Source organism: Eriocheir sinensis, chromosome 34 (assembly GCF_024679095.1).
Source record: "Eriocheir sinensis breed Jianghai 21 chromosome 34, ASM2467909v1, whole genome shotgun sequence".
NCBI classification, from domain to species: domain Eukaryota; kingdom Metazoa; phylum Arthropoda; class Malacostraca; order Decapoda; family Varunidae; genus Eriocheir; species Eriocheir sinensis.
In genome coordinates, this window is record NC_066542.1 from 7259954 (window position 1) to 7285948 (window position 25995).

The following is a 25995-nucleotide window of genomic DNA, read 5'->3' on the forward strand; positions in this document are numbered from 1 at the left end:
GCCCTCAAACTCCTAACTACTGAGGCACAAGTCATGGCTTCAGACATTACCAACAGTCACTATAGATGAAATAAGAACAAGAACAAAACTAAATGGCTGGCTTGCATTGCTGTTTATCTCCCTTACTTCGGCTGTTATGGAGGAGTGCCGACTCAAAGGCCACTCCGAATTCAACAACCATGAAGAAAACTCCCACCCAGACCAAGACCACCCTTATAAACATTTAAATATTGAGTGCCGTTACAAAGGCGAAACTCCCGACCGACTACATATTAAAGGATAAACAAAGGTATTAGACAAAAGGTAACATCGCTTCCTCTACCACAACAAAGAAAAAACAACGATGACATATAGAAAGCATGTGAACCAGCTCGAGTAGGCTACATGGTGACGGCGTTTGTCTGTCAGTAGATTACCAGAGGAAGACGTATCGTATTAATGTATCGTATAGGGGTGGATGCAGTGAAGACATAAAGAAACTAACGATCGTAGAGGATGAAGGAGGAGGAGGTGGTGGTGATGTTGAGGATGTGAGAAAATGAGGAGAATAAAGCTAGCAGAAAGAGAAAGAGAAGGACAAAAAGAAGAAAAGAAGTAAAACAGAGGAGGCAGTGCGTAGAAACAGGAGGACAAGAGTAAGTTGAAGAAAAAGAAGTAAGTATGATAGAAAAGGAGGAGAATAGAGCTAGCAAAAAGAGAAAGAGAAGGACAAGAAGAAGAAAAAGAAAGATTGAAGAAATAAAACATAAGAGGCGATGCGTAGAAACAGAAGGACAAGAGGAAGTAGAAGAAAAAGAAGAAAATGACTGAAGAAATGAAGCAGGAGAGAAAACAGTGTGGATAAACAGTTGAGGATGAAGGAAAAGGAGAACAACCAGAAGAGAAAACAAAGGAAAAGAAGATAGCAGAACAAACCGGAAAACATAAGCACCCGTAACTCCTACAAATGATCGAGGAAGCAACAAGAAAACTACACCAACCAACTAGCAAAGAAGGAAAGAAAACAGCATACACTAGACACCAAACACAGACGAGGGGAGGCAGCCAACACTCGAGGCAGCAGCTGGGACGAGGGGACGAGGGGAAGGAGAGTTTCAATGATAGCCATAATGAGCACCGGTTCAAACTAGACTGGGCTGGCCTGCGGGTTGGTGACTGCTAGCTAGGTTGCGTGTTAGGCTGGGGTCGAGTGTTCCCTCCTACCCACTGCTATACTGGGCGCTCTGTTCTGTTGGCTGGTGTTTGTTTATCTATGTTGTTTGTGTTGCTGTTGTTGTTGTTGGTGGTGGTGGTGGTGGTGGGTTCTGCTTCTAAGATCTTCTGTTAAGTTGGTAGTTCGTGTTGGTGTTGGTTAGTTATTTAGTTGGATAGTTATGTATAAGAAAATAGTTCAGTAGTTAGTTAGATTAGTAGTTAGTTGGTTTAATAGTCTTGAGAGAGAGAGAGAGAGAGAGAGAGAGAGAGAGAGAGAGAGAGAGAGAGAGAGAGAGAGGAGGAAAAAGAGGAAATAGAAAAAGAAAACGAAAAAGAAGAACCAGAAATCAAAATAAGAAACATAAAAGTAGAAAAATAGATGAAATAGAAAAAAGAAAACGAAAAAGAAGAACCAAAAATCAAAATAAGAAACAAAAGTAGAAAAATAGATGAAATAGAAAAAAGAAAACGAAAAAGAAGAACCAGAAATGAAAAATACGAAACATAAAAGTAGAACAATAGATGAAATAGAGAAAAAACACGAAAAAGATCAACCAGACATCAAAAATAAGAAGAAAATAAGAAATATAAAAGCAGAAAAATAGTTAACTAGACAAAACAAAACAACCATTAGGAAAGCGAACCACCAGCACACGAGAATCACCACTTAATGAGCGACCACCGGCTAACCTAACAACTCCATGGTTGGCACGACATTGAACAACTGACGGACATCCTCTTAAAAGGGAACTCGTGACCTCAAAACCTCACCTTGCCTCACCACTTGACCTGCCTCGTAACAAACCAGAGCAAGGCCTAGATATTGTCCATGGGGTCTCTCTGTACGTGTGTGCGTGTGTGTAGCTAGACTTCACACCAGGACTGCCACGTTATCGTACTCACCACACTGGATTTTCCTATTTCTAACGCATAACGATCATAAAAAAGCTCTCTATAATTAACATTTTTAGCAATAACTAGAAATGGGTATCGTTAGTTTTATGGGTGCGACTGTTTTGGGTCTGAAATGGGTGAATATAAGAGGCTGCGTACGACAATCTGGCAACGTTGCTTCATACCACCTCTCTCTCGTTCCACCGCCATCAAGGGAGCACTCGGCCACATCCCCGGAAGATCCACAAAAGGGACAGAATACCCGCATCCTGGAGGTTCTCAACGCTTGGCTATTTGTGATGACGCGGAGACATCTCGAGTACAGTCCCGCGGCCCGACACATCCAAGGACAATGTTGTAAGATGTGTTATGATTTATAATATGGGACTACCTAGCTTGGTATCAGTGGTTGTGGTGGTGGTGGTAGTGGTAGTGACTGTTGTGGTGGTAGTGTGGTAGATTTATTGTTGTTTTCCTTTGTGTTTTGTTAGGAATGGTGTAATGTTTATAATACTATGAAAATGATATGCGAATGACTAGTTAGGTATCATTTGCGGTGGTGGTGAGCAGGGGCGTTCCTAGACATTTTGGGGCCCGGGGGGCTCATTCCCATTTGGGGCCCCTCTTATGGGGTGAGAGGCGAGCACAATGAGCCAAAGCAGCTGCGGGGTTTAGTGGGGTGCTGTTAGCCCCCACCCCCCCACCCCGGGAAATTTTTTAGAATATGAGCAATTGTAGAATCATTTTAAAGGCACTTGTAAATGCAAATTTCAGACATTTTATTTCTTAAAACTAGGTGCACACTGAATAATTGAAGATCCACTTGATCCAGTTAAGCATAATGATAAATGGTAAAAATGAGGATAACAGTAATGTACTCTGATGGCGATATGATGTGGAGGGATGACCATTTTGGGGCCACTGAATTTAGCTTGTCCTCCTGCCATAGCAGCAATGGTTAAATTTCGCATTTTGGGGCCCCCCTCACTTTGGGGCCCGGGGGGCGATTTCAAACAGCCCCCCCTCGCCCCCCCCCTTAGGAACGCCACTGGTGGTGAGGGTGTAGTCTATCGACTCTATCTTGAGCCTTTAAGCACGGCTCCTCTGAGCCGCATCTGCCACACCACCCCCATCACTCTCCTCAGAGGAGCTCGCTACCCCCCCCCACCCCCACCCCGTCTCTCTTTCTCTCTCTCTTATATATATATATATATATATATATATATATATATATATATATATATATATATATATATTATAACGTAAATAAGAGAGAGAGAGAGAGAGAGAGAGAGAGAGAGAGAGAGAGGGGGGGGAGGGTAGCGAGCTCCTCTGAGGAGAGTGATGGGGTGATGTGGCAATAGCGCGGCTCAGGGGAGCCGTGCTTAAAGGCTCAAGTTAGATTCGATAGACTTTAGTGTTGGGTATGACGGTGGTGGTGTAATGCAAAGGAATTATGTACAGTTATGGTAGTTTGATAGTGGTGGTGTTAATGGCATAAGTTAATCAGCGTTTTCATTTTCCTGTGCGGTGAGGAATACTGGGAAGGTTATAATTTGGAACGCACTATATATATCGGTGTTGGTGCCGGGTATGGCGGTGGCGGTGGTGTAGAGCAGTGGTTCCCAACCTATGGTCCGCGGACCGGTGCCGGTCCGTGGCTTATGATTTGCTGGTCCGCCAAATTGCTTTACTAGTGACTTTATTTTGTTCATGATTTAATATGGTTATATATGGATTTCTAATACCATTTGTAAAACATGAGATATTACGTTTTGGTGTATTGATAGACCTTGTAATAGGTACATGAATCTATCACCATGACAGCTGGTCTTTTCCATGCCTACTGTAGTACTAAGTGCTTTATAGTTAGTGTAGTTTTCTTTCCTCATGGCGTCCATTTGAATAATTTAGCCTTTATAATTACTTTACTTTTTATAATGTGAAACATTACATTACATGGTATTTTCCGATTGAATTTTAAATTGCTAAAAAAATAAATTATGTATTTGGACTATATAAATGTCAGTGTATGCTTGGATCTTTGCTTATGGAACTGGTCCGCAGATTTTTTTTTTTTTTTTTTTTGTATTTATTTATTATTTTTTTTTTTTTTTACTTGCTCGACTGGTCCGTGGCTTTGAAAAGGTTGGGAACCACTGGTGTAGAGGATTGTGTGAACAGGTATGGTGTTTTTTTCCGTGCTGTGAAGAATACTGTGAAGGTCATGGAACGTCCTATCTATATCTGTTGGTGCTATCTTAACGAGTATAGTGGTGGCGGTGTTGGTGGTGTAAGGGATTGTATGAACAGGTATGGTGAGGTTTTGTTTCATGTGGTGTGACCGTGTGAGGAATACTGTGAAGGTTATGGAACATTCTGTCTATATCTATTGGTGCTGTGTTAACGAGTACGGTGATGGTGATGGTGTGAAGGAATGCATGAACAGGTATGACAATTTGAGGGCCGAGCGGCAGGATGTACCGGGATGTGAACGATTGCATGACAGCGTTAAATATTACACATGCTAGCTTTGATCACGATGAGTCCGCACGGATGTCACTCACGGCAGGGTGGTGGTGGTGAAGATGAGGGTGGTGGTGAGGTATTTTATAAGAGGTGGTTTCTTTGGTGTTTATGTATTGCGTGACACACACACACACACACACACACACACACACACACACTTTAAATGAATCGGTGTCATGTTTGCCATCTCTCAGTTCGAAGGGACTATATATCTTTTCGCAAGCATATGTTAAAGAAAGGAATAAAACAAAAATAAGTAGCGAGAGGAAAGGAAAGGAGGATATATACTTTTCCGTCCTAGACTTTTATTTGTTTTAAGGGATGGGAGAGCATTGAGGACTGTATCGGTTTAGTAATTTCACCAGAGATAGGCAAGACATTACTGGGATTTTCGTTAGCACTGTTGTTATCGCTGGTGTTGGGTTAGTGGCGGTAAAATTGTCATTATTGAATATCGAGGAAAAAAAATATTCAACTTATTTATTATTATTTATTAGCAATGCGTTGGTTTTCAATTGTTAAGTTACCCAATTCCATTTCTGATCGTTTTGTTCCTTAATTAAAGATTTCTGATTAGTTTTACAGCTGGTGGCAATATTAACACACACACACACACACAGAGAGAGAGAGAGAGAGAGAGATTGGGGATGTCCGGTGTATTAGAAAAGAGTGCTATTTAAGAGAGAATAGAAAAATTATTGCTTGCTTGAACAATGCAAACAACAGAATGAAAATGAATCGAGGAATTTGCATGCATTGACCAGACGTTCAGACCACACAGACCCCATTGTGCAGACGAAGCGGTTTGTCCTTAAACTTGAATGAAACGTCAGATAGAAAAATAATTTGGTGCAATCTGAATTTACGTTTACACTTAGGTTTTCCGCCATTACTTCTCTTTCGACACGTGTCATAAACTCCTTGAATATATCCACATTCGTAAAGCCATTGACTATTTTTGCAACAAGATTGATTTCCTTTTAAGGTGACATTACTCAAGAGGACAGGTTAATAGATGGAAAACTCGTATTAAGGTTTGTTTTTTTAAAGATGTCATATTTGTTCTACGTTGAGCATGTAATTTAGAAACGTCTTGTGCCTCCGTGGTCCAGTGGTCAGTGTGCCTGGCTACTACTCCGCGGGCCCGGTTTCAAATAAAAACTACACCACGTCTTTGAAGGGAGATCGTACTGAACAAATGTCTAATTATAGTATCCCCATATCTTTATTCTTGATGGAAAAACTTACATTGATGAGGCCCAATGATCTGTTCGATTCATCCGCTGCATCAGTGTATTAATTGCTGTGAAAATTTAAGGTTGTACGTGATTTGGACAAGTTCCTCAACACCTTATGCTTTTGAGTTCCACACCACTTCATATCGCACCTCCTAATCTACCTGTATTTCTCAATCTTTTATTTTTTCGTGTGTGTGTACGTGCCTGCAAATGATTCGACCGTCCCCTCGTCCTTGTCGTGTCTACGCGGTGCATGCTTGGCGAGTATCGTGATAGTCTTATGGTTTTTTTTGTCTCCCTTCCTTCCTGACCGCCTTGTTCTCTCCGCCTCTGCCCACTGAGCCTTGTCCTGCCTTCCCGTCACGCTCATGTCACGGTGGGATTCCTCAGTGTCGTTGCTGCTTCGCGTGATTGTTTCGTCTCCTTCTCTGCCTCCCAACGCCTTCCTCGTCCCTTTGTTCCCTTGCTTTTAGGCCCACTGAGACTGAGCTGCGTCCTACCGTCCACGTGTCACCTGTATAATGTCTGTGCGTGTCGTTCCCCTGTAATCCCTTCCCCTGCCGCGTGCCTCGCCTCTTCCTCAAATTATCACGCTACCGCCAATATGTTCGACCTTTCTGTCCTCTTATCCGCCCTCTCACGGCCCTCGCATCCTCCCTTGCTTGAGCTCTTTCTCGCTTCGCTGATTCTCGACGTGACACTGAACGGTAGAGGCAGCAGTGAATGGAGCAATCAATCAGTGAACCAGTTAGCTTAGTATCTACGCTGCGTATGTAGAATATTAGCTTAGCGGTGTTATGAGAGAGAGAGAGAGAGAGAGAGAGAGAGAGAGAGAGAGAGAGAGAGAGAGAGAGAGAGAGAGAGAGACGAAGTTAGAAATAAGTGGGAGAAGAAAGAGAAATACAGAAATAAAGATGACTAGAAAAATGAAGTAACAAAGAACAGCATAACTATATCGATAATAAGCCCCCAGAAATACAAAGCTATGCCCGACCCCCTTGATGTGGTGGTTACAACTTTGTTCCATATTATTAAACGTTTCGGCGCTCAAGCACGCGCACACATTTGACAAAGCTTTCGTAAGAGTTTGGGGCCTTTCCAGGGGTAGTTTTTGGACCCTGGGGGAAGTTTAACAAGGCTTCTGTACCATTAAATAAAGGAATAAAAATTGAGTAAAAACAAAGGAAAGGAGAGTATTACGCTTTTTGATTCTTTAAGTAGTATAGGAAACCAACCATTGCTAATATGTTGAATAACTGATCTTCACTGAGTACGCATTTTCCCGCTTTTTTTAGCCTTTAGAAATAGCTGATGCGGGAGTCGGTAGCGTCTGAGAATAAGGACCTTTTTTGTCTCGCATCCAAGCAGACAAGTTCGCGTCATTCTCCGGTCGAAATTTTTTTTTTCTGCTGATAGGGAGCGGTTACTGTCCCGTCTCGAAAAAGGGGAAAAGGAGGAGGGGGGGTGAGGTTCCAACTAGGCCCATAGATCGAATACCGAGCTCCAAAACTCTCCAGAAGGGCACTAGCTGGTGATCACGAGTCCAGCATGTGATTAGGCCGCGGGGGAAGGGTAGTGAGGTTCCAGCTAAGCCCATAGATCAAAATATCGAGCTCCAAAACTCTCCAGAAGGGCACTAGCTGGTGATCACGAGTCCAGCATGTGATTAGGCCGCGGGGAAGGGGAGTTAAGTTTCAGCTAAGCCCATAGTTCAAAATATTGAGCTCCAAAACTCTCCAGAAGGGCACTAATTGGTGATCACGAGTCCAGTATGTGATTAGGCCGCGGGGGAAGGGGAGTGAGGTTCCAGCTAAGCCCATAGTTCAAAATATCCAGCTCTAAAACTCTCCGTAAGGGCACTGACTAGCGATCACGAGTCCAGCAAATGATTATGCCGTGGGGAACTATCACCTTGCACCCTTCACACACACACACACACACACACACACACACACACACACACACACACACACATAGAAACACAAAGGAAAAAGCGCCACTGTCACCATTACTCTCACACCCTCATTACCACCATCGTCATCGTCAGCAGAATAAGGGAGGAAGGTGAAGCTTTTCCAGTTTTGCGATAAGATTGCATTCACGCGCCAGGCATCTGCATTCTCGCGGCGGACATTGTTTTCACCGTACAATACCATGACCCGGGGTCGCTGTGGCGTTGTTGATACTATTGAGGTGAAGCTTTTTCCAGTTTCGTGATGTCAACATTGCATTCACGCGGCGGACATTGTTTTCACTGTACAGTACCATGATCCGCGGCCGCTGTGGTATTGTTGATACTATTGTCGCTATGAATCAGCAGGGAACCCTCAAAATCCTGAACTACCGGGATCATACGCGCGACCTCAGTGCTCATCTCCATCTCACTGGCCCTTGAACCTATAGCGGGTGGGAGCCTTCTACCCCGTGACACAGAATAAGCTTGGGGTGAGGGTCAGGGGACAACACACTGCCCTACACTATCATGCAGCTCGCTCAGGTCGGCTCTGCGGCGCCCGAGTGTCTGTCTGGACGTTGGGTGAATGGCGCGATCTGATTATGTATGCTAAGAAGTGTGTGAGGCATGTGGATAGTGCCGCTAGCTGGGTTCTAAATGCTGGTGAAGGAGGAGGAGGGAGTGTAGAAGTGTGACGAGGAGAAGGAAGATGAGGGAAAAGGAAGGAATAAAGTGGAATTAGCTTTACAGATCTCTACTATGAAGACTGAAGGAGGATAAAGGAGGAGGAAGAAGTGTAGAAGTGTGACGAGTATAAGGAAGAAGAGGGAACAGGAATTAGCTTTACAAATGGCGACTCTTAAGGCTGAAGAAGGAATTAAGAGGTTGCGGAAGAGGATAAAGGAGGAAATAATGTTTTGACTTTGCTCATTACTACTGCAAACTTGAATTCCTTTGTAACTCCCGTCTATAATTACTACCGCAAACTTGAATTCCTTTGTAACTCCCGTCTATAATTACTACCGCAAACTTGAATTCCTTTGTAACTCCCGTCTATAATTACTACCGCAAACTTGAATTCCTTTGTAACTCCCGTCTATAATTACTACTGCAAACTTGAATTCCTTTGTAACTCCCGTCTATAATACGCCTGGTTTTCGCAATAAGAAGTGTCTGAAGCATGTGGATAGTGCCGCTAGCTGAGTTCTCAATGCTGGTGAAGGAGGAAGGAAGGAGCGTAGAAGTATGACGAGGAGAAGGAAGATGAGGGAAGAGAAGGGAATTAGCTTTACAAATCGCTACTAAAAAGGCTGAAGTATGTTAAAGGAGGAGGAAGAAGTGTAGAAGTATGACAAGGAAAAGGAAGATGAGGGAAGAGAAGGGAATTAGCTTTACAAATCGCTACTAAAAAGGATGAAGTATGTTAAAGGAGGAGGAAGGGAATTAGCTTTACAAATCGCTACTAAAAAGGCTGAAGTATGTTAAAGGAGGAGGAAGAAGTGTAGAAGTATGACAAGGAGAAGGAAGATGAGGGAAGAGAAGGGAATAAAGTGGAATTAGCTTTACAAATCGCTGCTATAAAAGACTAAGGAAGAATAGGATAAAGGAGAAGGAATTAATGTTTTGTTTGCAAACTTTAATTCCTTTGTAACTCCCGTCTAAGATATGCCTGGTTTTCGCAATAATTTCTTCTCTATATATCCATAACTAACATCACGCAATTATTCATCATTCGTAATACATGAATTTAACGAGATTTAACATTGGAGATAATTATAAGTATCCAGACCCCTCCCGATATTGATCTCTCTTTTGACCCTTCTGAACTCTTTTCTACGTATAAGGGGCAGTGATTAGCGGGCCTTTTTCTCGTTATATATTTGTTTTACCCTTGAGCTGCTTCCCTTACCGTAAAAAGGAAGTATTCGTATATATATATATCCATTGGTTATTCTACGTAAATCAAGGGTACACACTTCTACGCTGCCTACGACTTCAACTCATTCAAGAGGAAGGTATCAGGACACCTCTTCTCACGTAACTGACTGCTCTTTCGGCCACCTCTTCGGATTCTTTACAGGAGCAGCGAGTAGCGGGCTTTTTTTTTATTGTTGTTTCCTTTTTTCGTGCCCTTATGCTGTCTCTGCTGTAATAAAAAAAAAATAAACTCGCACACACACAATCCTTCAGTCAACCTTCAAGGGCGAGTGAGACAAGAATGAGCAGAGAGGCCACATTTAGTGCACGCCATCGCCTTAACCTTCACCTTGAGTCGGTCACAAAGTTTCCTCCTTTATCCGTCCCATTTTTACACTTTTTTCCTCTTTATCGCCATTTCATTCCACTTTTATCCTCCACTGCATGATTTTCCTCCCTTTTCAAATTCCTTCACCCGATATTCTTCCCTCTTTTCCTCCTCATTCTCTTCTCTCCTTTCCCTCCTCCTCATCATTCTCTTCCCTCTTTTTCCTCTTCATTATTCCCCTCCCTCTTTTTCCCTCTTTCTCTTCCTCCTCACTCTCTTCCCTCTTTTCTTCCTCCGCATTCTCTTCTCTCTTTCCTCTTCTCTCCCATTCTCTTTCACATTTTTCCTTTCCGTTCTCGTCTTTTGCTTTCTCCTTCCCATTCCCTTCCACTTCTTTCCTCCTCCTCCTCCTCCTCTCCCTCCCCCCAGTACCAACCCCACGGAAGGAGTGCCACGTGCGGGCCGTCACCGTCACACTTCTCCGACCGACTGACGTAGTTTTCCATAAAGGCGTTGTGAGAGAATGAAAATAAGGGTTGACTCTTGCACAAGAAAGCTGGACGCGACGGGCATGAGATTAGGTTAGAAAGTCTGATAGCGGTAAACGGAGAGGAGGAGGAGGAGGAGGAAAAGGAGGAGGAGGAGGAGGAAGAGGAGGAGGAGGAGGCTATAGTTTTAGGTAGGCCAAGTTTGTATGATAACGTCGAGGAAGAAAACGAGTAATGAAATACAACGTTTGGTGAATTAGAGAGAGAGAGAGAGAGAGAGAGAGAGAGAGAGAGAGAGAGAGAGAGAGAGAGAGAGAGAGAGAGAAAACACTTGACTCATTCCCAACTTAACATGCAGCTCACACGCAGCTCCTAGATACATGATACTTTTTTTTTTTTTTTTTTTTTTTTTTTACATTAAAGGAGACCGCTCAAGGGCAAAAATGAACACAGACACATTGACGCTCATGCACACATTTTGATATGCACTGAATAACCCCCACCAAGGTCACGTCAAGGGCTCACGATATGTTGGCAACTAAATAGGCTATGATGATGATGATGATGATGATGATGATGATGGCAGTGTACCTAATGCGCCAACCTATCAAGACCCGAATCTCAGTGGCCGAACTCCCCTTCCTCACACACTTATACATGTAGATAGAATAATAATTATAATGAAAATGATCATAATAAAAATGATACGATGGTAATAAAGAAGGAAACGGAAGACGACGAAGAAAAAATATATAATCATCATTATCATCATTAATAATCCCATATCCAGCAAGAGAGGGACAGGGAATAAAAATGAAAATAAAAACCGCCTTGTCACTATTCCGACGGTTGTTCGAGGATAATTATAACGAATCGGACCCATTACCTAACCTGTACTTCCTACGTCATCGGTACATTGACCCTTAGCCTACAGTCACCTCTTACGACATACATATTTAAGTGGGGAGGGATTGGGAAGAGGGCGAGGGAGAGGATTAGGAAGAGAACGAGGGAAAGGATTGGGAAAAGAACGAGGGGAAGGATTAGGAAGAGAACGAGGGAAAGGATTGGGAAGAGAACGAGGAGAAGGATTGGGAAGAGAACGAGGAAGACGAGGAAGGAAGGAAGGGAGGACCAGTACTAGGAGAGTTTTTCGGTACTTTTTATTATCGGCGTCTGGATCAACGGATTGTCCATCTTCTTAGTGTTGTTGTTGTTGTTCTCTTCAAGTTGTTTTCCTGGCTCACCCATGCATTGTAGACATGACATCGTATAATAACATTTGTTAGCCCTGATGAACCCTACAACATGCCATTATAAACAGTCACCCTTTTTTTTTTTTACGTCTTGGCCTGTGGCGCCGGTAGGCCTTCATAGTAGGGCCTGATGGTCGGCCCCAGCCCGTTGTGGCGCAGGCAAGTGTTTATAGTGGCGGCATCTTTACTTTTCAGCATTTTCCATTTTAGACTCCTAGTTGCATAATATAAATTGTTGGGGGTGGGCCATGCGACGCCGACCTAGCACAGTTTTTGTGCTATTTACACTTGTTTTATTTTTCAGCGGACATGTCATCAAACTTCGCTCGTGCTTTCACCCAATTATCTTTTTTAAGTCTTCGAAACTCCATTTTTCATGACGTGTGTGTGTGTGTGTGTTTCTAAAGCATCTAATGTCACACGGGAGGCGAAATAACACCCTGTTAGTAACAATGGGTGAACAGAACACTCATTGTGCTTGAAAAAACACAATGTCCGTGAAATTGCCGGAAAAAAAATTCACGGGCGAATAAAAGGAACCGGAATGGAAGTGTGAATGGCAGTAACCGGAGCAGTTAGCATGAGGAATGACGGGGATGAACAGCGGTGACGGGGTGATGGGGTAAGTGACTCCTGTTAAGATAATTGTGCTTGTGAGAGAGAGAGAGAGAGAGAGAGAGAGAGAGAGAGAGAGAGAGAGAGAGAGAGAGAGAGAGAGAAAACGAAAACGGGAGAGGGAGAGAGCGAAGAGAGAAGAGAAAGAGAGCGAAGAAAGGAAAGAGAAGGAGAGAGAAGAGAGGAAAGAGGAGAGCAGAGAGAGAGAGAGAGAGAGAGAGAGAGAGAGAGAGAGAGAGAGAGAGAGAGAGAGAAAGCGGTGCGTACATATTACTGAATCAAAAGTTGCTTAATGTAAAGAGAAAATTGGTATTCCCTTGGAGGACCCCCCCCCCCCCGCTTGCCATGCTGATGCCCGTCGGAAATAGTTTCTTAGAAATTGCTGAGAGAAAAGCTGGGAAGGAGGAGGAGGAGGAGGAATGCACGAAGGAATGAAGGAAGGAAGAAAGGAAGGAGGAAGAGGAGGAGGAGGAGGAAGGAAGGAGAAATAATAGTGGTGGAGGACTACGAGGAAGAGGAGAAAGGGAAGGCTACGAGAAAGAGAAAGGGGGAGGAAGAAAAGGGGAGAGGAGGAGGAAGGGAAAACTACGAAGAGGAGGAAAAGGAGGAGGAGTGAGGAAGGATTGCGAGAAGGAAAAGGGAAAGGAGGAGGTAGGGAAGACTAGGAATGAGGAAAAGGAAGAGGAGGAGGAGGAGGAGGGGGGGAAGACAACGAAGAGGAAGAGGAGGAGGAGTGAGGAAGCATTGCGAGAAGGAAAAGGGAAAGGAGGAGGTAGGGAAGACTAGGAATGAGGAAAAGGAAGAGGAGGAGGAGGAGGAGGAGGAGGAGGGAGGGAAGACAACGAAGAGGAGGAATAGGAGGAGGAGTGAGGAAGCATTGCGAGAAGGAAAAGGAAAGGAGGAGGTAGGGAAGACTAGGAATGAGGAAAAGGAAGAGGAGGAGGAGGAGGAAGGGGAGAAGACAACGAAGAGGAATAGGAGGAGGAGTGAGGAAGCATTGCGAGAAGGAAAAGGGAAAGGAGGAGGTAGGGAAGACTAGGAATGAGGAAAAGGAAGAGGAGGAGGAGGAGGAGGAGGAGGAGGAGGAGGAGGAGGAGGGAGGGAAGACAACGAAGAGGAGGAATAGGAGGAGGAGTGAGGAAGGATTGCGAGAAGGAAAAGGGAAAGGAGGAGGTAGGGAAGACTAGGAATGAGGAAAAGGAAGAGGAGGAGGAGGAGGAAGGGAAGACAACGAGGAAGAAGAGGAGGAGGAAGGGTGATAAAGGACAAAGAGGAGACTGAGGAGGAGGGAGAGGAAAAAGTAGGGCACACCACTTGATATCAAACCTGTGAGAAGGGGATCGAATCGCTTATTATAGGATTGAACTTGCACGCGGTTATATTCTCGTAGGTTATAACTTTTTCAATCTCCTTCACTTTATTTTCCACTCCTTATGTCCTCCTTAAATTAGGCCTATGCTTGCTGTTTATACTCATTGCTTTCTCTCTATTTATTTCTCTATCTATATGTCAGTCTATCTACTTGTATGTTTATCTATTTATCTATTGATTTATTTGGGTCATCTAGTCTATTAATATTCCAGCTGTTCCTTCATTCCTGTTTGTTGATTCGAATATATGCGTGGAACAACTGTGCTATGCTGCTGTTGCTTTCGTTCTTGCTGGTGGTACTATTGCTGTCATTGTATCGTAGTAATTAATTTTATACCATTATCATTATTATTATTTTCTGTGTGTGTGTGTGTGTGTGTGTGTGTGTCATGGAACCACCCAGCTGTTGTGTTTTCCTTCGTCCCTTTTAAGAGATATTGGTCGATAGTTGGTTAGCCTAGGAACGCCTGGAAGATATTATTAAGTAAGGGCTTCTGGGGTCATAGCCTATTCCTACCCAAGCACATATTTGACAAGGGTTTCGGGGGAGTTCAGGGCATTTCCATAGGTAGATTTATGACCCTGGTGGTAGTTTGACCTTTTTATGTACCGTGAACCCAAAAGAACACTCCTTTTTTGGCTTTGAATATAATAGATGTGAGGCGGAAACGTCTAAAAATTCCTTACAAACTCCACGGACATGTTGAGCCGTGTTATCGTACGTAGCAACAGAATATTTAATTGACAACTACGAGAATTATTTGAGGAGTAGTGAGGACTTCGATAAAGAGAAAGGGGAGGAGAAAGGAAGAGAACAGAAAACTACGATGAGGAAAAGGAGGAGAGGTGAAAGATTATACAAGGAGGAGGAAAGAAAGACTGCGAATAGGGAGGAGGGAGAGGTGGAGAAAGAAAGAGGAGAGAAGGGAAAACTACGAAGAGGAAGAGGAGAAGGAGTGCAAGACTACGATAAGGGAGAGGAGGAGGAGGAGGAGGAGGAAAGAAAGACTGCGAAGGGGAGGAGGGAGAGGAGGAGAAAGGAAAGAACGGGGAAGGAGAAAGGAGAAGGGAAAACTACGAGGAGGAAGAGGAGGAGGAGGAGGGGAAGATTACGAGAAGGGAGAGGAGGAGGAGGAGGAGGAAAGAAAGACTGCGAAGGGGAGGAGGGAGAGGAGAAGAAAGGAAAGAACGGGGAAGGAGAAAGGAGAAGGGAAAACTACGAGGAGGAAGAGGAGGAGGAGGAGGGGAAGATTACGAGAAGGGAGAGGAGGAGGAGGAGGAGGAAAGAAAGACTGCGAAGAGGAGGAGGGAGTGGAGGAGAAAGAAAGATAGTGGGGAATAGGAGGAGGAGGAGGAGGGCCAAAGGACAAGGAGACTGAGGAGGAGTGCATTAGAACTTCACCGATAGATACTTGTACTTCAATCACTGTTAAACCGGAGGAAGCATATAGTTGTTGCTGTATATGTTAAAGGATTTGGTGGAGTCACGTCATTGCAAACACTTCATGACTTTGGTTGCCCTTCAAGTGATGAGTAACAACAGCTGGAGGAGGAGGAGGAGGAGGGGGGAGAAGGAGGATTAGCGCTTAAGAGTTTTTTTTGTTGTTGTTGCTATTTTCTTTTTGTTTTTTGTCCTTGAGTTGCCTCCCTCGCTGTAACAGAAACAAACATCCCGCGTCAGAAGCAAAGTATTTTTATCCCCTACAATCCCACACAGCACTAACAATAACAATTCTACTAGGCAAACGTTCCTGTTCACTAAGTAACCAACGCAACCAACGATAGGCTATTTATTACTGCTTCTGCTAACTTAGAGAACAAATCCTGTGCTTGTCCATTTCTGCTGAGTCAGGGAATACTCTTTGATGCTCATTTAAGGTGTATGAACAGCCGCTACACTTAAATCTGTTCGCATCAATGGATAATAACCGCAAGTATTCGTGAAAGAGGGCAGAGAAAATGGAAAATAAAGTAGATTGAGAAAGATACACGAGGGAATATCCGTTCAAGTTGAATGCTATGATAAACGATTCGATCCTCTTCCTATAGGATTGACAACAGCTGCATGGTCTGTCCTTTTTTTTCTCTCCCCATCCTTCTCAGTTTCCTCCTTGTCCTTTCCCACTCCTCCTCGTTGTCTTCCCTTTCTCTTCCTCCTCCTCCTCCATGTCTTCCCTTTCTCCTCCTCCTCCTCCATGTTGTCTTCTCTTCCTTCTCCTCCTCCTCCTTGGCTTCCCTTTCTCCTCCTCCTCCTCCTCCTCCATGTTGTCTTCTCTTCCTCCTCTTCGTAGTCTCCCCTTCCTCCTCCTCCTTGTCTTCCCTTTCTCCTTCTCCTCCATGTCGTCTTCTTTTCCTCCTCCTCTTCCTCCTCTTCGTAGTCTTCCCTTCCTCCTCCTCTTTCTCCTCTTCGTAGTCTTCTCTTCCTCCTCCTCTTCGTAGTCTTCTCTTCCTCCTCCTCTTTTTTTTCCCTCTCGCAATCCTTCCTCACTCCTCCTCTAGCCTACCTCTTCGTAGTTCTCCCTTCTCTCCTCTTCCTCTTCGTAGTACTCCCTTCTCTCCTCTTCCTTTCTCCTCTTCCCCCCTTCTCATTCTCGTAGCCTTCCTCTCCTCCTCTCTCTAACGTACCAATTCAATACTATAAGAGGAACAACCAACCAGCCAGTCAGTAAGCTAGCCTAACGCTCACCCACCAACCCACCCACCCTGGAAAGTAAAGAAGATTGAGAAAGGTACGAGAAAATAACCGTTCCACCTCAATGTGCTATAGAAAGAACAACCAGTCAGTAAGCCATCCCGCCAGCTCACGTGTCTTCGGGGAGGGTGACGCGTGAGTTCATGGCTGCGCAGGGCGGACGGACGGACAGGCGCTGATCGAGACGCCAAGAGAGAGAGGAAGCAATGATTCGTGGCAATTGGTGATCATTCATGAAGTAATTGGCGAAAGGTCAGTGATGGTGATGGTATGTGATGGTAGTGAGGGTGATGGTATGCGACGTGATGGGATGGTGGTGGTGGTGGTGGTGGTGAAGACTTAAATATTTTGAGATACAAGACCATATTTTTTCTTTGTAATTATTACCAACTGAAGGAATTGGAAAACATCATATTTGCTGTTTTCTTGATTGGGTTGCTAATTGCTATCAGAGTTCACTTATATGGATTACGGTCGTGTAGTTCTTATGTCCTTCGCCGCTTAATTAGGTACGTACTTTAAAATCTCAAAAAAAACTAGCAATTTGCGACAAACGATTATTAATGAAGAATAAAAAATAGTTCAACCACCAGAATGCGTTATGTAATTTTAGATAAAAGTTTCAGGAAAATATTTGCTCGATAAACTCTTGGGTATTAGATTTTTTTCTGCAGATGGACTTTGTAATGAGATATACTTTAGTGTGTGTAGCTGCCATAAAAAGGAAAACGAGTTTGCGAGACCAATGTTCGAAGCTCCGGGCAATGAGTCGCGCTGCTTCGTGATGGCGGAGAGGGAGCTGCCGTCCATTCCCGTGTTCCTGCCTTTCGTCCGGGGAGTTGTAGTGAAGATGGGCAGGTTCGTGTATCTAAACAGCGTATCCTACATGTGAAGGTCCCTTACGTTGTGTTGGGTGTGTATTGGGGGGCCAGGAGGCAGACAACAGGTGGGTCAGCCTCTCGTCCTGGGGTGGAGGTGTTCTACCCAGGTGGTGAGGTTGAATAGTCACGCCTCTTACCTTTGTCTCAGGCTGTTGTTAACCTTACCAAAGTTTCACGGGGTATTACTTGTCAAGTTCTACTTGCGCTTTAGACGATGCACACGTACCAGTGATGATATTCCTTAATTGATAATTTGCGCAGTGTTTGTCACCCGCAGCCATGTTGATTGATGGGCCGAAGTTACCAGCTTGCATTAAGCTATTGATATAGTGGAAACGGGTTACTAATTTTGCGGCTATGGGTACTATTCCTCAAGCAAGTCAAGTGGTTGAGGTACCGTTGGTTAGTTCATAAACAAGTCAGGTTGAGGTTAGAATTGGTCTGGTCATAATATTGAACATTCATGTAATAGGAGAGGGACATAAATTATTCCTGAACAATTTTCCTGCCCAGAAGGGTTCCAAACATTGTAAGCCATTGTGTGTTGTGCAGCCCCACGCGTCCCAGGCTGCCCCACACCAGTGTTTACATCCGCTGATCATTGTACTACTTGCCACCTCCCTAAGGGGGCCCCCACTTGGCAACTCCCCCAGGGATGCGTACTAAAAAATCTGGTAAATATGTATTTGTGACCTCCCTAGAGAGGGACTCGGTCCCCCCTGAAGTAGAGGGTATCCCTAAAAAATCCAAACAAGTGGAGGCTCCACCTTATAATAAAGAAAACTCCCTCAGATATTCCCTAGACAAGTACCACACCATTAGGAGAAAATCCCTGGTGAATATTAAGACAAATTGCACTGGTATGTGTATGGAGATGAATTGGTTCATTTAAACATAATTTTCTAATAAATGACCTTGAACAATGTCAACTGGTTTCAAGTGACTGGACAGTTTCAGAAAGAAAAAGAAAAAAAAAAATGTAACAAGTATCACCCTTACAGGTGGGAGCCTCAGTGTCAAGTGTGTGACTTCAATGAGGTGCTGCCTCAGACCCAGAGGACAGCGAGGGATGTCTAAACTGATCTGAGTGAGTATACTTGTATGTGTGTACATATATATGTGTATTTATTAGTTTGAAATTGTACAGTGTACACTTCCAGGCCTGTAATTTTTGCAGAATTTTTTTGGGGCTAGAAGCATCATGGGTTGGGGAGGAGGGGAGCAAGCATGTGCAGGTAGAGGAAATTGTTTGAAAAATAAGCACTTTTAAGTCATTTTTTTGGCAGATACAGAAAACATTGGATGGGATATATAGGCCCCCAGAAATTAGGGCCCTGACTCCAGAAAAGTCTATCAAAGAAAGAAATTGAGGCAATTTAGCCAAGTAAAAAAAACTAAAAAAAAGGCATGAAGAATTGTAAAATATATAACGTGGGTGACATGGCAGAGTGAAGCAAGGGGCAGGCTGGGTCCCTCCTGGCCCCTGATGGTCTGAAGAGCCAGAGTAGCACAGCTGCTTATTGGCTACATCAGCCTTCAGGTGACGAAAATCTTTCCTGGCCCCTGATTGGCTAGGGTGTGTGCGGTGTGCCTGCCGATTGGCCCTTTAATGCCTGAAGAAGAGAGCAGTGTTGCTGCTGATTGGCTGCACTGAAGGAGTCCTTCCTGGCCACTGATTGGCTGAGAGCAAGAGTAGCATTGCCACTGACTGGCTGAGAGCAAGAGTAGCATTGCCACTGACTGGCAGCAGCATCCTTTAGTGTGCCAGATTAATTTTCAAACTGAGCATCCGACATCTACCCCCTGCCAGCTAGAGCTGTTGGTAGCTACTATACACTTCAGCGGTGGACAAACAACAGTTTTTCACAAATATCTCCTAAACGAATCGTTGAATCAGTATGATATTTCGGCACACTACAATTAACATCCAAACCTAATTTATGGCTAACATACCACATTACTATATGTGTTAAGTGAGGAGTTTACTAGTGAAAAATAACACAAACCCGACGAGTCATGTTGAAGCATTCGAAGGAAAGTGTGCACCCCTCCCAACACCCTCCCAAACTATTCCTAACCACAACTACTTCTCCCCCTTCTCACTCTCATTATCCCTCCTCTTCTCCCCCTAGCTCCTCGCCTCCCTCATCACTCTTGTGTCCCTCCCTATTTCTCCCATCACTGTATTATATATTAGAATGTTATGTAAGTGTATATGTATAGATATGATTATTAACTAAGAGCATGGTACAATTCCATGGAGGCAAGACGTATTTCATGTTGATAATTACTGTACAACACCTGGGTGCACCTCGGCACTCAATGAGTTATACCCTGCCTCTGCAAGTCATAGCCTCGGGCTGGGGAAGGGGGATGGTGTGAGTAGGGGGGTGAAGAGGGAAACGAGGAGGGGGAGCTGCCTTGTATAGGCCAACCGGTCTCTTGCAGACTCCTTACGTTCTTATGTTCTTATATTGGGGTTGGGAAGGAGTGGTCTGGGGGTTGTTCGGGGCGTTGGTGGAGGGGTTAGACAAGTACCCCCACACTCGTCCGATTCTGTGTAACACCTTAGATATGATGACTGGATTAGGCTTAATATCAGTCAGTAAACTCCTAACATAACACATATAGTAATGTGGTATGTTAGCCTTAAATTAGGTCTGGATGTTAATTGTAGTGCACTGAAATATCATACTGATCCAACAATTCATTTAGGAGACATTTGTGAAAAACAGTGTTTGTCCGCCACTGAAATGTATAGTAGTCGAGTGTAAGGTTCCACCTCACACTGTATCAAGTGGCACTGGCCACTTTGGTCCTCACTTCCTGATAGGCATACCTGTAGCTGCCATAGGCATTATATCAATATAATGGTACATAAGGTTTGTCAAGGAAACTAAACTGACAGCTTTTATGTTATATTTATTATATTTAAAAAAGAATTTTCATGAAACAGAGTTTATCAAGGAATGAGATTTCATTTGGCAGATACTTACCCGGATATCCATGAGCACAAAGAGAAGACAATACTGTTCGACAGCAGTGTCTCGACACCCTAATGAAGAATGGAGGACAATTGCACTAGTGGAAGGCAATAATAATGCTAACAGCCACAGGGGAAGACTGCATCTTGCTGTGGCCAAGACCTGCAATCTGGGTCTTCCCCAAGCAAGGGAATGATGTTCCAGATATATAATTTACACTATGATACATCTATACACTCCCTAGTAGGCATGGCTAGGGTTTGGCACACCTCTCAGCTTGGCATCTTCTGGCACCCTTGTGGATAACAATGACTTGACTTAACCTAGCTCGGTACTACCCTCTGAATGTGTGCACGACATGCAGCCTTGGAGCTGGCAAAGACAGGTCACTTCTCTCAGCCCACCCTTGACCAGGGGTGAGGCTTAATGCTACATTTGAGACCAAACACACACAAGCCTCCACAGCTCTAACAATGTTTGATGGCATCCTAGAGGTGTCATGAAATTATTACAACTGTTGTCCATGTTCTAACAACATGAATGAAGATGTCTTGCCCTGCCTCATAGTACACAATGTGCTTTGGATTAAAATACACATCAGCTTTCTAATAATAGACACACTAACAGGAAGCTTCTATCAAAATGTCCATCCTCTCATTCGGTACAATCAAGGGTGGGCGTGTTTACCCTACCAGAATATGCTTTGTCAGGAGCAAACAAACTATTTAATACTTTGTACAGTAACATACTGTTTACAGATCATTCTGCTACTGATGACCAAATGTATTCTTGCATTGCAAATCAAATCATTTTCCTTTTAATGTGTTCAGACAATATAAAAACAAAGCTTTTAAAATGTAATACATTTTGCGTAATTCTAAAAATTATAAATGATTTCAAATGACCCTTCTGAAAGAATGCACAGCCTCAGTGCAGATGACTGAGCAACAGAATAATTTTTGGTATCAATGAGTGGAAGTTGACACAGGCAGGCGGCCGCTGCACCCTCCACTGGCAATACCTTGTCTGCCACCTCTCTGGCCATGTAGGCATGCAGTGACACTCATCAAAGGCTGCAGATCGCAAACACTGTACACTTGACAATGGCCTCTTCAAAAAAATTTTAGGGTTTTCATTTGCATAATATAGCAAAAAGCAAGGCCTTCTATTTTTATCAAACTCAATTGATGTAATTCAGAATATTTCTCAATTAGAATTTAAAGTAAACTTAGTGTATGACTAAAACTAAAAGTCGTGGGTTTGATTTTCTACGTTATACTAGAGTAAATGTATAGCTTGAAGATGGCTGAAAACAAAATCAGCTTCCAAAGTGCTGTGCACTTTAATGACTTGACCAGGGAGTGTCCATAGCAATTAAGTGTAAATAAAATATGAGTCTATAATGTAGGTAAATCACCTAACCCAATCAGCAATAAGCCTTCACCATATCAATATAATGTGTAAATGTGAAGTTAGGAAAGTTAATAGCAAAAATTATGGCAAAAACATCATGCGGTTATTATTATTAAACAAAATCATTAAATCAAAGGTCGCATCTGTGTGGTGCTTCCGGCCTGCTGCTGCTTTGAGGCAGTGAGTGTCGCGAGGGGCCGCGTCCTTCCTGCGTCAACAAGCCACTTGTACCTGACAACCACTTTGTACACATCACAATGCATTGGGTTAATCACTTTCAATATTATGCCATCATTATCATTCTCAAAATAATCTTAAAAACTTTATGTATTCCATCCTTATAAATGTTACCCACCCATCAAACCAAAAGGTATCATGGCAGGAGTGTGTCACAGAGACACAGAAAGCAGTAATGAGAGCTTTGGCAACAAATTTAATAAAACTTCTTGACAAACTTTTGCTCTGCATTGACACCTAACTGCTTGTATAATATCTGCAGCAGTCACAGATATATAAATTGAATGTGCAGTTTCAGCAGAGGTAAAAGAAACAAAGACAGCATGAACTATAATGCAGAGACACTATATTCAACGGCAAAGTTGGTCATGACATCACACGAGTGAATGACCTGGAGAATCATTAAACTGCATAAAAGAAAATGTAAAAACACAGCCTTCCAACTTAAAATGAAAAAAAAGTAGTGGGTCTTACCAGACAAAATTGTCTAACCCACAAGAAAAGTATCGGTCATTTAAATAATAATAATAATATGTACACACACACAATTCCTGCTACACCACAGCATAACGTATGACTATCTTGAGGTTTGGACTGTTTATGACTAAGAGGCGACGATAGACAGACAGACACAGGGACAGACTGATCATGCAGGGCCCGGCGGAGGCTGGTGAGACGCCATCTTCTGCTGCACCATGTTGACCAGAATATCAGTGTACTGTTGCATCATCGCCACCATCCTCGGGTCCTTGTTGTCCGATGATTGTGGAGGTTGTGACTGGGCTGCACCAGGGGGAAGGAGGCTCTGCCCTGGAGCAGGGACTGCGTTGGGGGCAGTGAGGGGGGTGAGGGCGTGGGTGGCCCTGGCTGCAGCACCAAGGAGGAGGGAACGGAGGGCCTTGTGGTGGTCCTCCTCCCCGCCTCCTTCACTGCACGCCCGCCACCACAGCTGACTCAGCTTCTCACAGCCCTCTACCACCCACTCACACACACTCTCCACTACTCCCACACTCACTGAAATGGCAAATCACATTGAAATATTAAGACTTGTTCTATGCTTTATATTTAGCATGTTATTGAGCTATAATGTGCAAATTTATCAACAATCCTATATTTGCATCAGGTGGATCAGTAGGGTCTCTGGAGGGATGGTACTGCATCACTGGAGTCACGTTTTTGTCTTGTCATTCGTTGCAGTATTCTTGCTAAAGCTAGGTGACATGAGGCAAAATGTTATCTTTAAAATAGCAGCAATGACAAGAGGCTTAGTGCTTACGTGGCATGTTGTCCAGGTCTATGTAACTCAGTTCATCCCTCGTTGGGTACTCCTCAGGACTCATGTCAACGGTGGAGGCGGCTGAGGAGGGGCGGCTCATGTCTGAGTTGGGATGGCGTTTGGAGGAAGACATACCAGCCGAGGCGTAGCGGCCCCTCACGGACTCCCCTCTGCTCTTCCCCGACAGACTATTGCTGCGGGTGAGGTCGCGCTCGCTCAGGGCTCGGGTAGGGAGGGTGTTCCGCCTGCCACGCCACAACAACACATGAAGCAACAGGAGGCATGGAGAGAGGCACACAGGGATGCATCAGCAACTCGACAAACAGGGGAGGATAAACTGACGGTTCACACATATGGAAGTCTACACAAGGACGAGCAAACAGGTATGTGACATGATTTATATTAAACTTTTTTTTTTAGATTTTAATTCATACTGAGCTGATTAAGACATAAATATTACTATTTATACTCATGCAAAAGTCAGTTTTTCACTTCGATTAAATTTCATGGTGCCAACCATAGAATGAATATTACTTTTTTTACAGCTGAAATTTGAGGAACACAAAACATAAAACTAAGGGGGAGAAGGATCTATTAGCTATGCCTGACTTTTGCCTAAGTATATTTGGTCTGTACATAACGTTCCTTATAGATTAAAAAAAAAATGTCTGTACAAGAAAATACGGTTGACAGGATATACAAGAACAAGAATCTGGAAGTCAACATTCTCTTCATGCAAGTGCTGTGATAGATCGAGTAACATTAATGGAAAAGTAATCTCATAGGGACACAACATTGATGATGTAATGCCAGGAAGTTTAGGTTAAGAGTGGGATGTACAAAAGGATCACAAAAGTAAATATAAGTATACATATGTAAGTATTAAGTATGTCCCCCCCCCCCCCTTTTGGCCTTTAGACTTCCACATTCCGTCACATGGTGTAATATCACGTCAGCCCCCCATAGGTTAAGAGTGGAATGTACAATGACGCTAAAGTGCTGAGGGAGATTATCAGTGAAATAGATCATAGGATGGACAAGTGATGGAGAGAATTTGTAGGCAAGGGATTGAGTGCATGGATAGGAAGAGCCAGAACAGGGAGAGTTAAAGGCCTTTCACCCATGGCCACCCCCCTTAGAGTAAAGTTTCTGAGAGGGAACGGAATGTCAGGGATAAAAGATAGATTAGACAGGATGCATTTTACTGATCAGTGCTGGCTCTTCTCAGTCACAAGGTGGTTTGGTTTTGAAGTCTGTAATTTATTTATTGGAATACATAACTTCCAATAAATAAATTGGACATAAAAGCCAAACCAACTTGTGTCTGAGGAGAGGAAAGGGCATTGATCAGTAAGATGCAGCCTGTCTGTTCCATGTCTCTGCTGCTCTTGTTCATCTCTCTCTCTCTGACACACACGCACGCACGCACGCACGCACCTCAGTCACATGCCTCCCAGCCACATAAATGACCCTGTGCCCCTTCCCCTCTCATACTAAAATCAACTGTAGAATTAATTGCACTAATATTCAGATCAAAACAATAATGTGGGACTTTCCAAACTCTGAGTAAGTGGAGGACAGCAGTGTGTCATCTTATATGCTGTGCAGAGCAATTACCACTGGACAGAATGAAGTAATTTCCTGCAATGAACTTTTGATTCACCGACTAATATTTCAATGAACGTTGTGTGTATTAAAGTGATCTCTGTATTTCTATGTGATGCTTATGTAAAGCTTTCTTAATTTCCAATGATCAATGTCACGCTTGTAAATGAATAAACCGCATGCAGTTAATGCATTTTTCTTAACCTCAGACCAGAAAAAAGATTAATTAACGTTAATTCTAGACTGACAACTTGATTAAATCTGTATAGTATTTAGCACTCAAGACACCTAGGTACTAGTGACGGACAATGTAGGTAACAAGGACAAGATAGGGAAAACTATTAACTCCATGCAATAAAGCAACACAAGAAGTGACCATTAAGTAACTGAATTTTGCCAATCAGCTCTGGCAGAACCCAAGTTTCTAAGTATAGCTCAGTAATAACAAGGCTGGTAATGTTCACTCATCTGAAGCAAAGGCATCGAGTTTAATATTTGCGGGCTGAAGATGAATATTATTGATCTCAGCTGAATAAACCTGTGTTACTTAAAATAGTTGAGCAGTTTCCTTTACAAATCATTCAATACATCAACATAGAGGAAAAAACCTCTGAGTTAGATGATAACTGATAAAATGTGAACAATTTGAAGTTAAATATTTGCTGCAGGTAGGTTGTTAGTATGATGCCTTATATGTGGGTCAACTGTGTTTGGAACCATAATCACAGAGGAAGTGTCTTTGGTACTAATTACAGAAGATCCTCCATTTAGTGCATTTATTTTCAAGGATTTCCTTATAATGTGCCCTTGACCCCAAATCGATAAATCTCATTGAAATAACACCACATCATTCTAATTTCCTTGATACTGATTGCGTTAAATAGAGGGTCAACTGTACCATAAACTTGTGCAAGGGTTCAAGTACAAGAAACAACACACAGGACTGAACCAGCAGAACAATGAGCTTCACTGCCATTCATGCACTCTTCAAGCACAATCCCGTGAAGTACAACTTAAAAGTTAAGAGAAAACATGCGGTAAACACAAACATCAAGCAACAATGTTTGGTCTTACGAACACAATGTAGAAAGCTCCAGGCAGGTCCCAGATCAGGAATTCATTA

General features: G+C 43.4%; 1 protein-coding gene and 1 long non-coding RNA gene across 8 annotated transcripts in view; one reads left to right on the forward strand and one right to left on the reverse strand.

Moving 5' to 3' along the window:
• The first annotated feature begins 2139 nt into the window (after positions 1 to 2139).
• On the forward strand, positions 2140 to 25061 carry LOC127007003 (uncharacterized). Of its 7 annotated transcripts, XR_007760002.1 has the most exons (4): positions 2284 to 2445; positions 18359 to 18444; positions 23325 to 23650; positions 23961 to 25061. It is a non-coding gene; the product is annotated as an uncharacterized LOC127007003 (long non-coding RNA). The 7 variants fall into 7 exon arrangements; XR_007760003.1 differs by having other exon boundaries at positions 2140 to 2445; positions 23325 to 25061; XR_007760006.1 differs by lacking the exon at positions 2284 to 2445 and adding an exon at positions 16116 to 16728 and having other exon boundaries at positions 23325 to 25061.
• LOC127007002 (WD repeat-containing protein 62-like) overlaps positions 20262 to 25995 on the reverse strand; it is a 94831-nt gene continuing 89097 nt past the window's right edge. Inside the window, exons 28-29 of the mRNA XM_050877475.1 lie at positions 23268 to 23512; positions 20262 to 23005 (exon numbers count right to left, since the gene is read on the reverse strand). Of these exons, the coding sequence (XP_050733432.1) occupies positions 22638 to 23005; positions 23268 to 23512 (613 nt within the window). The 3' untranslated portion in view covers positions 20262 to 22637. The remainder of the gene's footprint in view (positions 23006 to 23267; positions 23513 to 25995) is intronic.